Raw genomic sequence first — 17,501 nt, forward strand, 5'->3', positions numbered from 1 at the left:
AATACAGGGCACTTAAATCACTGGCCTGCTGCCACTCTATTCCCTGATGTCCTTTCTAATTACTGTTTATTGTCTGTTATCAGAATCTCGAGAAGAGAACTGCCTGCCTCCAGATTACCTGATCAAGGGAGTGAAAGCTTTGATTACTGCACTGAGGAACTGGTTAAAGAGAGAGGTAGAGAAACTAGTGTTTAACACACCAGAAACATTATTACTTATTATAAGTGGTGTTTTCTATAGCAAGCATCACTATTACCATTGCTTATGCTTAGAGTTAGGGATTTGCCATAAGTATTACATTTCAGTGAGTAATCATATTATGTTGAGGAGATGCTATTGCTTTTTACACTTTTATTAAAGGGATAGTTCACCCAAAAATGAAAATTCTCTCATCATTTACTCACCCTCATGCCATCCCAGATGTGTATGAATTTCTTTCTTTTGATGAACACAAACGAAGATTTTTAAGGCCTGATATACTTCATAGGAAATCAAAGAATGAATGGGTGTGATGTCATTTAGAACTAAATCTGGCCAAAAAATTTGTTCCTTTGTTTCACTGGTTCTTAACCGCTGGCCTGGGCAAACTTTTAGCAAAACTTCTTACCGGCTGCTAAACACATTCTTACTGTCATAGGTCCATGTCATCGGTACGTGTGACCTGCAGCTCCACCTACCTTGAGGCCATCTGTATGATCGTTCATGTAGAGACATTTTCCAAGAACGTGATGCATTTTTTATTTTTTTTTTTGTCTGCAAAAGGAATCAAATCTTCTCAAATACATTCTTTTGTTTTATACGCAGCTTCACTCAAAGCCATTCACACATTTGCTCATAGTAAGGTATGCCTGTCATCATTCTTTTTCTGTATTTTTCTCATTAACACACTTTTATACACCAATCTTTGCAGTAGTTTCAGTGTCATCATAAATTACAATAAAAGAGTGTAATCAGCGCATAATATGGCCGCATATAGTGCATTAGCGCAAGACACATTGCACATTTTCTACTGCATATATATTACATTAAATTAGCATCTTTTACTGATCTCATGTGAATTCTACTCATGGAATGAGGCATAAAGTCATTGATAACACATTTTAATGTCACATTAGTTAAGGTTTTACTGAGCATCCTAATATTTAAACGTACTTCTAAACGGCTCCCACAGCGGTGTGTTTGGTGTCTGAATTTTTGCAAACAGAATACCGTTGCTCTGCTTTTTCGAACTTGTTTTTACCCCTAAACAAAGAAAGAAGAAGAACTTCTCCGGAAGTATATCGGAGCCTTTATAAGAATATCTCAGCTCTGTAGGTCCAGGTAATGCAAGTGAATGGTGACTATTTGCAAGCTCCGAAAAGCATATTAAGGCAGCATAAAAGTAATCCATTTGACTCCAGTGGTTTAATCCATGTCTTCTGAAGCGATCCAATCAGTTTTGAGTGAGAACAGACCAAAATGTAACTTCCTTTTCACTATAAATCTTAACATCAGCAGTCTCCTTGACGATCATGATTTCAAGCTCGATTACACTTCCTAGCGCAATCTAGTGCTCTACGCATGCGTCAAGCATTAGGAAGTGTAATCAAGCTTGAAATCATGATCGTGCCTTGAGACTGCAATGGCAAGATGTACAGTGAAAAAGAGTTACATTTTGGTCTGTTCTCACCCAAAATCGATTAGATCGCTTAAGAAGACATGGATTAAACCACTGGAGTCTTATAGATTACTTTTATGCTGCCTTGATTTGCTTTTTGGAACTTCAAAGTTTTGGTCAACATTCACTTGCTTTGTATGGAGCTACATAGCTGTGATATTCTTCTAAAAATCGTTGTGTTCTGCAGAAAAAGAAAGTCATTCACATCTGGTTTGGCATGATGGTGAGTAAATGAGAGAATTTTAATTTTTGGGTGAAATATCCCTTTAAGCAATCAGACATACAATTTTGCCTGTCGGATGGTGTAACACAGACGAAAAAAGCACACTTTCTCCTATATTTAAACCTTCAGTCTTAACATAAACTTTAAATTAACCCCAGTCTAAAAACACCTGCTATTATCTCACTGTACATTGTAATCCCCTGATTGAATAATGTGGCCAATAGTCTCAGAGGGGTTGATATCTGGTGTCAGTGGTAATGGGTGGGAAACATGAGGTTTGCTCTCTGGCACAAATCCCTTATTGTCTGCCATGTGTGCTCATCTTCCCCAGGTCACAGAGCCAGCCAGCGAGGTCCCTGACCATATCAGACCCAATCATCTCATTAAAATGCTCACAAAGGAAATCCACTACCTTGAGGTATGTCCGACAGCATGAAACCTACTGAAACTTACTACATAATCAGATCAGTCAAATTTGCACTTTTAAATGAAATAGCTTCTATAAAAGGTCAAAACAAATATTTACATATACAGTGGGTGGCCTAAATTTCACATTTTCCATGTATATTAGCTTTGAGCCATCTACATTTGCTTGTAAACTTTTGTCTCCTAAAAAGCTGACAGAATAAGTTTATAGATTAAATGCAGATATTTAGCATTAACCTTTTCATGGGTCTAAAAACAAATGCAATTTTTAGGATAGATTATGTGTTTTGTGCCTAAACATGGACTCATTTTTTTATATTTACTTTCATGAATAATTGATTTATTGTTTTACTTTTGTAGTTTATACACTAGAATTTGAAGTTGTTTTATTTGAACTTACAATGCTGTTTCCAACACTAGGAGTATCAGAATGGGAATTGTGGAAGCAAGCCAATGAAATCTCAGGAAAGATTATCATGCCCATCAACAAGGTCATCGCATGAAAGAGGGTCTCATGCACGCAGGAACGCCAGACGTCTTCGTGACCACCACCACCACCACCATCATCATCACTCTCATGGCCCCAAAGTCCCCTCCAACCTAGACATCTTTGAGCAGCACACTCAAGAAGTCTTAAAACGACTGGAGATGGGTCCTTACGAGGAGGTAAATAGAAATAGACACAAAAGTATGAATACTGTAAACCACATGCACAATCTCAGTGATTGATGACCAGGGAAATGTATTAGGATTATTATTACAAAGTTCTATCATTCTATTTTCAGGATGCGACCTTTAACCTAAATGTCAACGGCAAGTTCAACAAGGTTTCCACAGCATCGGCTGCAATGGCAGAGCAGAGTTTGGGCTGTGACCTGCGTCTCGTGCTATGCAATGGGCGAATTATCAGGTAAACCAGATTAACCACAAGATCAACGTACATTAATCCATAGCTTCAAAAATTCTAGTTTATGATTCACCGCATTACCATTACAGAAGACTTGGGCTGGCTTTGATGCAGTGTTAATCTTAATTACTGACCTTTTTTTTTTTTTTTTTTTTTTTTTGTCAACAGTAATGAAAATTAGATGAAAAAGATGCATCATAATGATAATCAAGCCATTTTTATTAAAACATACTGTTGACAAAATATTACACAACAAAAAAATACTGCAGGATATTAACAATGCACTAGCAATTTTCTTAAGGAAAATCTAAATTATATCCCATTTTTGTCAGTAAAAATAAATAAAATGAATGACTAAGACATTTAAAAGATTAAATTATGACTAAAAACTTTAGAAAATTAACACTGCCTTGATTTAGAGTTTGTGTCAAAATTTGTGATTTTGGGAAAATTTTTTTGCCTCTTGTGACTATTCAGGTTTCTGTGTTTTTATTTATGTTTTATTTGTTTCTCTTTTTTTTTTTTTTTTTGTCACTTGGTTTTGGGTACATGCTCAAGTCCCTCTTTTTTTCTTCTGGTTGCCTATGTAGAGATGACAGGCAGCATCTTGGAGAAAAGCGAATGAGGATTAAGGAAGAAGAGGGTTCCAGAGATCTGAAGAGGGATTCACTCAAGATTAAGATTGTAGCAAAAGAAGAGGAACAGGAAATGGATATTCAGATGAAAGAGGTGGTGCAAGATGAGCACAGTCATGTCGCCAGAGAAGTGAAGCCCCTGTCCTTCATAGGTACCCTCAAAAGTCAAATTTATCAAAGTTTGTTTTATGTAAATTAGCTGTTGCCAGAGTTCAGTTGTTATCTGGTAGTTTGCATACTAAATCATGATGATTTTACACAATTTTACTAGTGATATACCAATTTATCAGCTAAGGTGGTCAATCAACCACTATTTTGGTCATTTTGAGAGTATTTGCGTTGGCTGATTACCGACTGCTTTGTTTAAAAAAAAAAAGTGCTTTTCATATTTTTTAAATACTTTGTAGTGAATTTTGAATAAATGTATTAATAAATGTCATTTTTATTGTATTTTAATTTCAGCAATTTTGAAGTTATTGACCCTTTCAGTATAGTGAGCTATTTTATCTGTTCTTATCCACAGATCTTAGTAAAAGAGATCTCAGCAACAGAGAATCAGAACAATCAGAGGTCTCATCAGACTCTGAATCAGAGGAGGAGTACAATTCACGGGTATGTTAAGATTACGCTTAATGCATAGTAAGAGCTTAGGGTTTGAATTTAGGGTTCAACGTTTAATCTTTTCATCTATGCAGAAAAAGAACTGCTCCGAGGAGGAATCGGAAAGCTCGTCTGAGGAAGAAGAAGATGAAAAGTCAATGAGGCGGAATGGAGACAACCGAAGTGAGACCAGATGTAGCTCCAGCTACACGACAGACATGCATCACTCCAGACAACGACTGGATGATTTTGAGAAGTGTCTTAAAAGGTAAGGCATCAATTTGAGTTGTGTTCTGTCATAATTACATTTTATTATTGTATTGATGTACACAAATTTGTTGATTCATTGTTCGTGGCCATTTTTACGCAAAATGTATCATTTTATGGACATGCATAGATTTGGCATCTGGTCAAATTATGTTCAATCACATTTCCAGTGATCCCTCTGCCTCACCAAGCACAGAAGAGGATGCCATCCAGGGAATGCTTTCTATGGCAGGTCTGCTGTATTCTCACCAATCAAAGGATCCCACCAGTTCACAAGAATTCTGGTGGTCCAGAACCAACCGTCCCTTCTCTGACTACAGTAAGAGTTCATGTTATGCATAGAGAATGAGGAACTAGTGATACAGAACCAGAATTCTTCCATATTTCTCGTATTTACCAGTGGGAAAACTGAAAGAAAGAGGCCATTGCTTTTTTTGAAGAACACTGTCCTAATCTTATGCATTTTTGTACATCAGACTCATTGTGTCCTCTTTTTTTTTTTTCCCTTCTCAGATAGAAAGGAGATTGTAACAGGAGATGAGAACCAGGATTCAGACAGCAGCTCTTCCATGAGCAATCAGGTAAACTATATGATGAAAATGCAATTAAAACTGGAGTTTCATGTATACACTAAATTCAGGAAACATCTCTTGGAGCAATCTGAAATTAGGTGTCTTGACCAATTTCATGGTGGCGACAGGACTGGAGTGGAATTTTAGTTCCTGCTCACAAATATATAGTTTACTACCATCTGGATTCAAACCTGCTACCTTTCTGTTATCTGTGTGGCTCTTTAAAGGAACTTCCTTTCTTATGCAGAGAACACAAGGAGATGTTTTAATGAATCTCGCAGTCTGTCTTTTTAATACAATGGCAGTTGATAGTGGCTCACTTAAAGCATAATAAAGGACCCAAAAGCAAAAAAAAGCTCCCAAAAGTAACATCAAATTGTAATTCAGCAAAGTCTTTTTTAGCAAGTCAGTCCACTGGCGGCCATCTTTGGAATAGTCTCGGAAAATATTTCCAGTCATGAAAATGCATCTCCTGTCTACTTGAATGGGGGAACACCAAAATATCAAAAAGTGTTGGTCAAGGTTACGATCAAAGAACATATTTCAAATTAGCAGTAAAATCTGACAACAATGGAATCATAAATTGTGATTCTTTACCTCAGGTTACGCACAAAAAAAATCCGCAATTTTCCCTGCTTGTATAGCTAATGCACATGCGTGTTCTCGAGTTGATTGACAGGCGATGTCTATACCTAAAAGGTGATTGGCTCTTTTACCTGTAAGGCTGGACTTCCGTTCTACATCCGTTGACCGTTAGTGACCAGGTGTAAACAGCGATATGTGCCGATTACACTGTTATTGTAATTTATGATAACACTGATACTATTGCTAAGATGAGCGTATGAAAGTGTTAATGTGCAGAATAAAGAAAAAAGGGAGATATGTAAATGGCTTTCACAGATGGCACTTGAGAGTATTTTTGTCAACATGTTGACAGTTGAGGAGTGAGCTTTTGTATTTGCTAAAAAGATGATAGAAAATTTTTTCTTGTATAATCTAACTTGTTCAACAAGACTCTCCTCAAATTGCTGCTCCGCCATGACAGCTGTTGATTGAAAAAAGAAAATCCGCTGTAGAGCCCCTTGCGGCAAAGCTGAGAATACAGCGCGTACTTGCGTTAGGTTATGAATTGTGTTCTGACACATTTCACAACGCAACGACGCGTGAAATCGAGCTTGTGTAGCAAGATGCGTCTGCGTTCACATAATAACGCATTATGTTAGGGCCTTTACGAATCACCGAAACGAACGCAAAAACACCGTCTTTTTGGCCAGATTTTTTTCTAAATGACGTCACACCCGTTCGTTCTTCAATTTCGTATGGAGTATATTTGGGCCTTAAAGAAGATCCATGAAGCTCTCGTGTTTGTGTATGTATCCGCTTTTTAAATTTTTTCTAACAGACGGTTAATTCCTTTTAAAATCGCTTGTAACCGGCAAACTTTAAACTCTTGTTTAAGCGCAGCATTTGACTGACAGGTGAGGGATGCCGATTCACTTTTGACAGGACGCTTACAGGACGGATTAGTGTTTACACCTCAAATGCGATGTGGTCACATGCGTTTTTGACCACATTCGTAGGTGGTTTTTGTGATCTGATCACAAAACGGTTTAGACCCCGTTTAGACCTGTATTTAGGGCTGACCACATGTGATCGGGTCACCGAATCGCATCTTAATACCAGGAGAAACGGGTCCTTAATAGAAGTGGCACGTCTCTGTTAAATAGTCTCTGAATTCAGCCAGTGTTTCAGTTGTTAAATGTTTCCCTCTGTTCACCAGGATGAGTTAAGGGAGCTTAAGCATTCAGGAGAAGGAGGTTGTCATGCCAAACTCAAGCATAGGATCCAGGAACACAAGAACTTCATGGACAGTCAGGACAGTGGCAGCAACAGCAGCAGTGAAGCTTGGAGCAGTCGCACACACTCCCCAACCAACGATGAAGACAGCCCCACAATGCGCTACCAATACTGTGAGACATCTCTATCGCCACCCCTACATCCCTCAAAGAGGACTGCCTCAAATCCCCCACCAATCAGCAATCAGGCTACCAAAGGTAGTGTTTAGGGTTTAATGTCCATTTCTTTACAGATACAACTTCAGAGGAAGTATTTTAACATTGAAAAAATGACTTCACCTTTAAGTTATTTGGTTTTGCTAATTTTTTGATTGTTTTTCTTTCTTTTCAGGTAAACGTCCTAAGAAAGGCATGGCCACAGCTAAGCAGCGATTGGGCAAGATTCTCAAACTAAGCAGACACAACCCCTTCTTCTTGTAGATCTGATGATATCAGCAGCTCATTCAGAAGATTTGGGATGCTGAGAGTGCATGCTAGTGTTCGTGTATTCACACAAACACTCACGGAGAGTGTGTTTTTATGGTGACTGGTATAAAGTGTGCATGGTTCTACACACTGGGTCAAAAGCATGGAATTGGATACCAGTCAACCCGAAAAATTTGGTTCTTCACTGCTAAGAAGCTCGAGAACAACATAAAATGCACTTCAACTAACATGGATATGGATTACTATATTTCTGTTTGTATGTGTCCAAAGAAACAAGTCACCTGAAATTAAATAGGACAACAAGGAAATAAAACCATGTTTTGTTCTCAGATATGCTATCCAAAATCTAATTTGCGCTACAAAAGCGAAGACTAGCATGATGCTAGGATTCTTCTGCTTTTTTACATTGAAATCTCCATGACTTAAATATAAGGTGGCAATTACACGATGAAATGATTTCATAAAGGTGCTTGACTTTTTTGTCATGTCATTCTGTGACTGCATCCAACTCTTTCCTAGCAAATTAATTAAGAAAAGGGCAACGTTCCTCCATACACTTCCTCAGAAGATTAAAATCGCCATAGGACGAACCTGCATCTCTGTCAATCAATGGGCTGAGTTTCACATTTTGAGAGAAATTGAAAAAAAAAAAATTATATTTGTGAGCATTTGTATTCATCTTGTATTATAATATTTTATATTGCGTGCCAACTGCTAAGGAGCTCTGTGTAGTTATAGTTGGTTCTCTATTGCCACCTAGTGGGCATCTGGGGACTGACTCTTAAATGGAACAAATGTACCAGGAGACAAGAAAGAAGACATTTTCCCTTAATTTATTCCAGTTTTTATGTTGGCGCTTGATCTTTTTTTTTTTCTTTATTCTCTTTGTTACATACTGTTATAAAATTATGTATTTATTACTTATGAAAGAGAACAATTACTTTATTTAATTTGAGCATTAATTTGAGCATTGTTAGAAGGCGTGTTTGAATTTGGGGTTATACAGTGCATCTATCTTGTTTGGAAAAAAAAGATATTTGGTGCACAGACTCAACCAATTATTATTTTTTATTTGTTATTTTTTTTATCAGCCATATCTGTATCTTGCATTGTGGGTAAGAACAAAATTTATCTTTGGTATACTAGCAGTGTGTGTTTTGTAATAAGAAGATACAATATTTAATCAAACTACCTGCCCAGTATGTTTCCATTCTGATCTGTTAAAACCAATATAATTTTACCTCAAGGTGTCTTGTTCATAGTATTTGGAGGGTAAATAATGAATCTGGCCTTTAGAAACTAGTTTTGTTTAAACTGATCTTGTCACCTCCTGTTACTTTCCAAATATCTTGTTTAATTAACTTTGTTGTTCTCCATAAGTATAAAGTTTTGATGTCTTGTCAAATTCTGAAGCATTGAAACACTGTCTGAACTGGTGCTGTGTATAGTGAGAAAAGAAATTGAGATGCCACAGAGTGTGGGAAAATTTGTACCTTTTTTACATTGAAATTGTATTTGGCTACTCATCTTTTTACAAAGAATTGAAAAGAGTATTTATTTTTGTAAAATGTCTTAATCAACAGAGAATTTTTGCAATTAATTTTACCAACAATGTGTATGAGTCACTATTGAAAGAGGGTGACAGCCTCACATTTTGTAAGATATATGTGTGTGATTTTTTTTTTTTTTTTTTTTTTTTTTTTTTTTTGAGGTAGTTTACTCTGGTTTTGCTTGGTGTGAAAGACCTCAGGTAATTGTCAAGTTAGAGCTCAAGGTTTTGGATTCCCTTTGATGAATGCCAAATATTGTAATCGTAAAGTTCAGGTCTGTCTTGCTTTCAGTTAAATGAGCTGTTTTATCTAACCTGATATACCTGTAGTTCAAGTAAAATTTCAATATATGTCTGGTTACCTGTGGTAATTATCCCCATGAAAGAAATGGGGGGGGGGGGGGGGGGTTCTTCCATTTTGTACAATGTTCTCATTAAAACATTTCAGCAACTCAAGCTCACATATCCTAGAAAACGTTTCAGGCAATAACGCACATTCCATTGGCTTCCAGGACTTTCATGATGGATTTCATTCACTTTGCAGCTAAAATGACTTGCTGAGGTACAGGAATAGCAGCTCAGGGCATTTTCTAATGGACAGATTTCATACTGATTATTAAGGGCTTAGATTGAAAGGCTTCAATCAACCCAAAGGTGGACACACACATCAAATCTCTTAAGTCGTTGTGAAATACTTTTGAGTATTCTAATGTACTTTGAAGTTTGGACATTTTTAACATGCTTTTAATGTATGCCATCGGCCAAGGTATTCTAAAATGATTTATTCCAGATATAAATTTGGAAAACTATCAGGCCATTTATGTAGCACCTGTTGTTTCCCATAATAACTGATCCTAATTTGTTATGGTGCTATTTGTTTGACTAGGATTTGGGCCTAAGTACATATGAATTGCAGTTGGAACATTGTTGCTCACACCTTGATTGTGGTGAGATGTTTGTTTGAGGAATTGGAGGAGCTTTTTCTTACAAAAAATAGAAAATGCTGCACTGCACTAACCATGTCCTGCATAGCTATGTTACACTACACTGTTTTTTATTGTTACTTTTCATATTTTAAACACAAAATATCAAAATATGCTTAAAAAAGTTGAAAATAAATTGCTGGCCTGCAGGCAGGGTTTGTACCATGCAGTACTTGTACAGTATTTATTTGCCATTCTTGGTTATGTTTTCCATTTTCTGGTCTTGCAATCAATTATGTGTCTTTGTTTATGGTGTGTCCTTTATCATTTTCAATGCCCTAAACTGTTGAAATTTTATATGGTCGTATAATTTTGTTGAATAATTTGTGACATTGAAATCCACAGCTATGGCTCTTTGAATTGGGATTTTCAATTGTACAATGTGGCCTGTATATATTAAAAGTTATATGAGTGACTATGATGTTTCTCTGTGTTTAGTTAACAGATATTTAAAGGGATAGTTCACCCAAAAAATTGTATTCACTAATTTTTTACTCACCCTCATATCATCCCATATGTTTATGACCTTTTTTCTTCTGCAGAACACAAAGATTTTTAGAGTAATATTTTGGCTCTGTAGGTCCATACAATGCAAGTGAATGGTGACCAGACCTTCCAAGCTCCAAAAATCAATATTTATGTCATTTTTTACAATAAATATCCAGTTTCACATTCTGAAAGTATTTGATCTGTTTCTCACCCAAAGTAATTGCATTGCTTCAAGTCATATGGAGTACTTTTATGCTGCCTTTATGTGATTTTTGGAACTTAAAATGTCTGGTCACCATTCACTTGCACAGAGCTGAAATATTCTTCTAAATATCTCGTTTGTGTTCTGCAGAAGAAAGAAAGTCCTTCACTTCTGGGAAGGCATGAAAGTGAGTAAACGAGAGCATTTTCATTTTTGGGTGAACTATCCCTTTAAGAGAATCAGCACGTTGCTAACCAGCTGCATGAGTTCATTCAAAACTGGACGTCATGAGAAAAAAATAATACTAATGTTATTAACTGGACCTAGAAATAGTTTGTGTAAAATGATTCGATTAAATTTGAAAAAGTAAATTTGCAAATAATTATTATATTCTTATATTAATAATTTTTAATCAAGCCTGCACTGTATAAATAAAATTGCTCCATATAGTATCAGAATATCAGGACCTGTTTGTTTTGGAGGATTGAGAATTAGTTTGGTTTGCTTTTAAATTGAGTTGATAATTTCAGAAACAGATCATTTCGAATTTTATGGAACAATAAAAAAATGATTCATAAAAAATCTAATTCTGATTTAAAATACCTATGACAAAAAAATATATAGCCGTAATCGTAATTCAATCGTAATTGGCAATCTATTCGCACCGTAACAGGTGTGTTTTTGCATCCGCGCAAAACTTCCATCACTTTGCACCATTTGTGCGCATGCATCAACGTGCATCATTCGCGTATTCGCGAGCTCGTTCACGAGCTCAATAAGCGCCGCACTGGGTGCGCGCGCGTGCCGTGACAGTCGCCATTTTATTTTGAAAAATCCAAACCTAAACGAGGGAGAAAGCGACCTTTTATCCGTCAAGAACAGAACGAAGAAATACCACGAAAATGATCATCCGCACGTAATTTTTCCACAATTGAGGTAACGCGTGCGCTCGCTGCGATCTGGTTTTGTGGACAATCTCGTTACAGTTATGAATTGGTTGTCATATGTTGTCTACTCGGCTAATCTAACGTTAGCTGGCTAGCGTGTATCAACTTGCCTTGCTGGTCTTAACGGCCAAAAAAGTCACAGCCGTTGCCCTAAAAACTCGACTGACCCCGTACGTATTGGAAGATTTACTTCCAACATTCCATTGCCGTTCGGTTGATGAGATCATCAGTTAAATTTTTTGAAAATTATCTGATTGTGATTCAGGCTCGTGGGGTGAGTTCGATAGATACATGGTCATTGGATTGATTTAGACACCGAGTTTGTTGCCTTGCTTGGTGAGCCCAGTTTTTCCTCAGCCATATAAATATGTTAAGGGAGGCCCTGACAACGAAAAGTGTAGCTGGATGCAATCTGTACGGCTGCTCTCAGTCACTAACATCAATTCACATTTTTGTTTAGTAGATGTTACGCTAATATCACCGTGGATCTGCTTTGCTATGTCGTTGCATATGAGCTTAATGTTTTGGATACCGTATATTCGCCATATGCATGATAGAATATGCCAAAGAAGGATATGGTCAGGGAGTGTTTGCCTGAATCATTCCAGTATTTCACTAGTACGAAAACTTGCACGAGGAGATCGTAATAGTGGCATAACGATGCATTATAGTTGGGAAAACTCGGGCCTTGTTTGTTGTGCTTTGCGCAGCCTTTTTTTCTGAGCAAACTGAATCAAATATCTGGTTACTGTCAGCTAGATGTTCCAGTTGGGCATGTCGCGCACAGGCAAGCCAACATGCTAGTGCTCACTCACCGCTAGAAACAATGAGGTTTAGGCTATTAGCTTAGCCTAGCTGTTAGCCAGCTTCAGATTAGCATGTCTGATGTCCGATTAAAAAAGTCTGGCTGTGGCTCTATTCATGACAACACGGTAAATTAAGTGTAGCTGAAGAGCTGTTGATATTGAAATTTAATAGAGATGTTAATAAATAACAAGCAGCTTGGATGTTGGATGAGTTAGTACTTGGTAAGCTAACAGGCTTATAGTGTTGCCCAAAGCCAAGTTGTGAGTGTTTGATGGTTCAAAGTCAAATTTACGTCATTATGAACTTTTTTTGTTTTTAAGTCGTAAGTGACTCAATTTGTCGACAGGTTTGTTATTATGCAGGACAATTGTTATTTAAAGTATTTTGCATATTGACCAGTCAGTTATGTAGTTTTATGGGACAAACATATGGAACTAAAACTATAATTTGCTTGTTAACATCCATCAATCATTTTTACGACCTTTAGTATTTGACTGTTAGTACTTTCAACTTTGTATGAAGACATTTTGAATTAAGTTAGATTGTTCACACATCATCCGGTCGCGTTCAATCTTTGTACTCGTATCAAGTGTCTAAGCGGCTTGTTTCTATATGTCACTGTTTTATACAGGTCTTCCTTCACGAATTTACTTTGTAGAAAACAACGACGGCTTAACTGTAGCAGGAAGCGCACATACCAAATTCTTATTTACTATGTAAGAAAGACCCTTCAACTTTAGTCAAGGCCCGTGAGAGTCTGAGGAGTAAATATCACTTCCGGTTATGCAGCCACAGTTCAGTTCCTTTCAGTTCGTTATTTACAGAAACCTGACAGAAAATTGAAACCAAAAGGTTGAAACTAGTACTACAGTTTACTGTTATACTTAAGGGGTCATTTCTCTCAGCAAACTGAAATAATTAATAAAGGGTGTTAGTAAGTTTTTCTTTTTGTTGATGATGATCATTGATGCAAACTACTCACCTTTCAGCTGAAGTCACTTTTTCTGAAGCTAATTTGCCCAAATTTTTCAGTAAAATGTTCAAAATTGTCCTTATTAAAATCACTTGAAAGGGTTACTTTAAGCTTAAACACTTTAAAAAAATATTTAAATACAACAAACAAATCAACAGAAATTATACATCTGGAACACATGCTATGACTTTTTCACCGCTCATGAGTTAGCATTCCTGGATGATGATGATGCACTCAGTAAATTTGTCCAAGTTTTAGTGAAAAAAAAAGAACTGTACTTTTGATATGTTTAATGTCATGTACACTCATAAGATGAAGACTTAGTAATAGTAAATAAAAGCTGAAGGCCACATCTGCATTAATACGTTTTAGTTTGAAATGCATCTTTTTCCTCTACGTTTTGACCTTCCCTCCACACTGAGACCCCATTTTTGACAGGGAAAATTGAGATATTTTACAATGATGACGTAATTGTTGCCATGTGATCCGTTCAAACCAAAACAATCAAGATGGCAGGCCATGTTGTAGGGGCTTTGTTTCTGCTACCCACTTTGATAGCGTTGTTAAAGATAAGTGTTACTTTGTACAGCCTACACATTCCATTCCTTCAAAGGTGACGAGAAGTTTTCTCAGAATTGCTGGAACAGCAATTTTTTGCAGTTGTTTTTAGATATAGTTTTATTATATTCCCTGAGGTCCTCTGATAATGTTAGTAAATTATTATTATTTTTTTCATAATTTGTCATAATTTAGTAACATAATAATCTTCCACCCTGTCTCTGGCCCTCTGTCTGAAACGCTCGGGTTTGGTCTAAGTGCCTTAAAACTTCAACGAAAAAGGCCACTGTTGTGATTAGCTAACATCATGCAAAAATTCAGCCATATTTGAAACTCGGAAGAGAATGAAACAGCTCCACAACATTATAAAACAAAATTTCAGGATCTACACAACGAATATCCAGCACATTGCATCCACAAACTATCAAACAGTCATGACGTTTGAAATATTCATGAATTAAACTGTTTACTCGTGGATGTTCGATCGAGTCCAATAGTGTTTTTAAGTGCCCCATCCTTTAATAACATTTCCGTTGCAAAGCTTGAATCGTATTATGACTGGTTTACAAGAAATCCAAGTTGATATGAGCCGAAAAAACATAGAATGCATGCTGAAATATACGTGACGCACATACATAGTTCAAAGCATCCAATATTATCCTGCACTGAAATGCACATCACCAGAAATGCATCAGAACTTTCAAAGACATCCATCTAGTGCCTGCTTACATACACCAAGAATTAAAAATGGCACAGATGGCCGCGAGAATGCGTCAAGGTCGTGGGAGGTGTGGCTAATACAGCAGCTAGTCTGGTGGAAGTCGCAGAACGGCTAAAATTTCTTACAACACCTATAACAGGATAAATTAATCATGGTTGGTTGCGAATACTGTATTTCTATAATGGCATCGGTAACTGAAAACTTTGGCTTTTGCATAATGCTGCATCTATATAGGTGTTGGTCAGTCCATAATGACTGCTGTATTGACCAGCACAACATAAACAAAAAATACTTAGTGCATCTTTCACTTGTGTTATGGAAGCATTAGTTTTAATCATTAACATTTAAGATTTCATGTGCCGCCTTGCTGTTTTGTTATTCATTTAAAATTATTTCTTGTTCTTCCAGATGTCACCCACTGAATTACATTGAAGGACGTTACTCTGAATCAGTATCCACCCAGAGACTTGGCCTGTTGGACACCGGACACTTTTCACACCTTTTGGGGGGGGGGGGGACCGACAGAAGTAACCTATCACTGAAGTGACTAAAGGGGAATAATGGTGATTTTGCGCCGGACTCGGCCGCCTGCTTCCGCCCCAACCAGCAATGAATCTTGATTCGCTCTCGCTGGCTTTGTCTCAAATCAGTTACCTGGTGGACAATTTAACTAAGAAAAACTACAGAGCCAGCCAGCAGGAAATACAACATGTGAGTCCATTTGTGTTTGGTGCTGTTTATCTCTCATGTATTAATTTTGGAAGTAGTTTGTGCATTGAGGGGTTTATTTCATTGGGGAAGACCAGTGTTGTGTACTGACAACTTGATTCATTGCTTTCCCTCAGATTGTGACTCATCACGGCCCTGAGGCAGACCGGCATCTATTACGCTGTCTCTTTTCCCATGTGGATTTCAGTGGCGATGGTAAAAGCAGTGGCAAAGATTTCCACCAGGTAATTTATGAATTCTCTTTTTTGGAAGTGACTGTAATTCCAAAAAATTAAGCAAGTGTTTTTCTTTAGTATTTGTTTTAATGTGTTGTTTTTGTCTCTGTTCAATCATCAATTTTCTGCAGACACAATTTCTGATCCAGGAGTGTGTGTCACTTATTTCAAAACCAAATTTTATTTCATCACTCTGCTACGCCATTGACAATCCCCTGCACTATCAGAAGGTATGCAAATCTTCCTTCCAATGTTGACCTTTTCAGTTGTCTCTTTTTATTCAAATTCTCAGTTTCTTAGAGGTTTATCCTTTTGCTATTGGGATGTTTTTTTCAAGCTGTTCAGAACTTTAATTGTGTCTGCTGTCTATATGGAAACCAGGCTTATGTATTTCAATATTTTTAAGCTGTTGTTAGTTGTTTGCTTTATGGTAGGTTGGGTTCATAGGTAAAATATAATGTCTGCTTGTTCTTACAGAGTTTAAAGCCATCACCTCATTTATTTACTCAACTGAGTAAAGTTCTCAAGCTAAGCAAGGTCCAGGAGGTAAGTATAATTTTTTTTCCAAAAATTGTGATTTCAAATGTTCTTGTTATTATGGCAGTATAAAAATGTACCGCTTCCACCAGGTGATTTTTGGCCTTGCTTTGCTGAACTCAAGCAACGCAGACCTTCGAGGGTTTGGTAAGTAGTCGCTTCCTGTCTTCGATTTAACGTTTCAGTTTCACTTCTGTACCATTTAACATTCTGTGAATCTTTTGGCCCAAATAAACCCCTTTGCTTTTTCACAGCTGCCCAGTTTGTCAAGCAGAAGCTCCCAGACCTCCTTCGCTCATACGTGGACTCGGACCTCGGAGGGAATCAGGAAGGTGGCTTCCAAGACATTGCCATAGAGGTTCTGCATCTGCTCCTCTCGCATCTTCTGTTTGGTCAGAAGGGCTCTAGTGGAGTCGGACAAGAGCAGATTGACGCGTTTCTCAAAACACTGTGCAGAGGTTAGTATGTTGATTCTGACGCACAGTGATGGAAGTTGCCTGTGTCCAGTCATTATGTAGAAGACTGTCTCAGGCTCTATTTGAAAAGCTCTCTTGCTTCTAGGGATTCATTTAGGCTTTATTCACGTTACACCGACTTGGTTTTATGTGGCCGGATCTGATTTGTTTTTCCCCCTTTCAGACTGTAGTCGCTTTTTGGTTGCACGTCCACATTGCACTGCATGTTGTAGTAATGACGCAAATTTAAGTAGGTTCACCATGTGTCAGACTTCAGCAGTGGATATTTTGGTATTGATTTTCATGAGGGCAATATCCAAATCTGTATAAAATGGGAAAGGGGTTGGGTGGCAAATGCAATGAAATAACATGCAATGAGATGTCGCAACACCTGGAGGAACATCCCATCGAACAACTAATGACGAAAATAACACAAGAAATTGAATTCTAGCCATTTAGGCTGAGACACGTTTGATTTTGATGTTTAATTTGATTTTAAACATATGAAAAAAAAAAATGTTTTTTTTCCTGTGTTTTTGTGTGATTCCCAGATTTCCCGCAGGAGCGCTGTCCTGTGGTGCTCGCACCACTGCTCTACCCTGACAAACGTGACATTCTCATGGACAGGATCCTGCCAGACTCTGGAGAGTTAAATAAGACCATGATGGAGAGTTCTCTTGCTGACTTCATGCAAGAAGTTGGCTATGGCTTTTGTGCAAGGTATTGGAAATGTTCAAGTATGTGAGACTTGATAAATATTTTATTAA

The 17,501-nt window shown here is 37.3% G+C and overlaps 2 protein-coding genes across 4 annotated transcripts in view; both read left to right on the forward strand.

The window, feature by feature from the left end:
- kdm7ab (lysine (K)-specific demethylase 7Ab) overlaps positions 1-10,542 on the forward strand; it is a 54,668-nt gene extending 44,126 nt beyond the window's left edge. For 2 of the 3 annotated variants that reach the window (XM_051689066.1, XM_051689067.1), the window contains 11 exons: positions 84-175; positions 2,212-2,298; positions 2,727-2,972; positions 3,092-3,216; positions 3,804-4,000; positions 4,372-4,460; positions 4,544-4,716; positions 4,886-5,034; positions 5,229-5,296; positions 7,068-7,341; positions 7,475-10,542. In XM_051689066.1, coding sequence (XP_051545026.1) covers positions 84-175; positions 2,212-2,298; positions 2,727-2,972; positions 3,092-3,216; positions 3,804-4,000; positions 4,372-4,460; positions 4,544-4,716; positions 4,886-5,034; positions 5,229-5,296; positions 7,068-7,341; positions 7,475-7,563 — 1,589 coding nt within the window. In that variant the 3' untranslated portion in view covers positions 7,564-10,542. Of the gene's footprint in view, positions 1-83; positions 176-2,211; positions 2,299-2,726; positions 2,973-3,091; positions 3,217-3,803; positions 4,001-4,371; positions 4,461-4,543; positions 4,717-4,885; positions 5,035-5,228; positions 5,297-7,067; positions 7,342-7,474 lie in introns of those variants that run through there. The other variant, XR_007896251.1, reaches the window with a different exon arrangement.
- Positions 10,543-11,588: 1,046 nt separating this feature from the next.
- cnot1 (CCR4-NOT transcription complex, subunit 1) overlaps positions 11,589-17,501 on the forward strand; it is a 38,028-nt gene continuing 32,115 nt past the window's right edge. The window contains exons 1-8 of the mRNA XM_051689609.1: positions 11,589-11,728; positions 15,207-15,509; positions 15,644-15,751; positions 15,874-15,972; positions 16,220-16,288; positions 16,372-16,426; positions 16,534-16,737; positions 17,286-17,454. Coding sequence (XP_051545569.1) covers positions 15,408-15,509; positions 15,644-15,751; positions 15,874-15,972; positions 16,220-16,288; positions 16,372-16,426; positions 16,534-16,737; positions 17,286-17,454 — 806 coding nt within the window. The 5' untranslated portion in view covers positions 11,589-11,728; positions 15,207-15,407. The remainder of the gene's footprint in view (positions 11,729-15,206; positions 15,510-15,643; positions 15,752-15,873; positions 15,973-16,219; positions 16,289-16,371; positions 16,427-16,533; positions 16,738-17,285; positions 17,455-17,501) is intronic.

The sequence above is a fragment of the Myxocyprinus asiaticus genome, chromosome 46 (assembly GCF_019703515.2).
Source record: "Myxocyprinus asiaticus isolate MX2 ecotype Aquarium Trade chromosome 46, UBuf_Myxa_2, whole genome shotgun sequence".
NCBI classification, from domain to species: Eukaryota; Metazoa; Chordata; class Actinopteri; order Cypriniformes; family Catostomidae; genus Myxocyprinus; species Myxocyprinus asiaticus.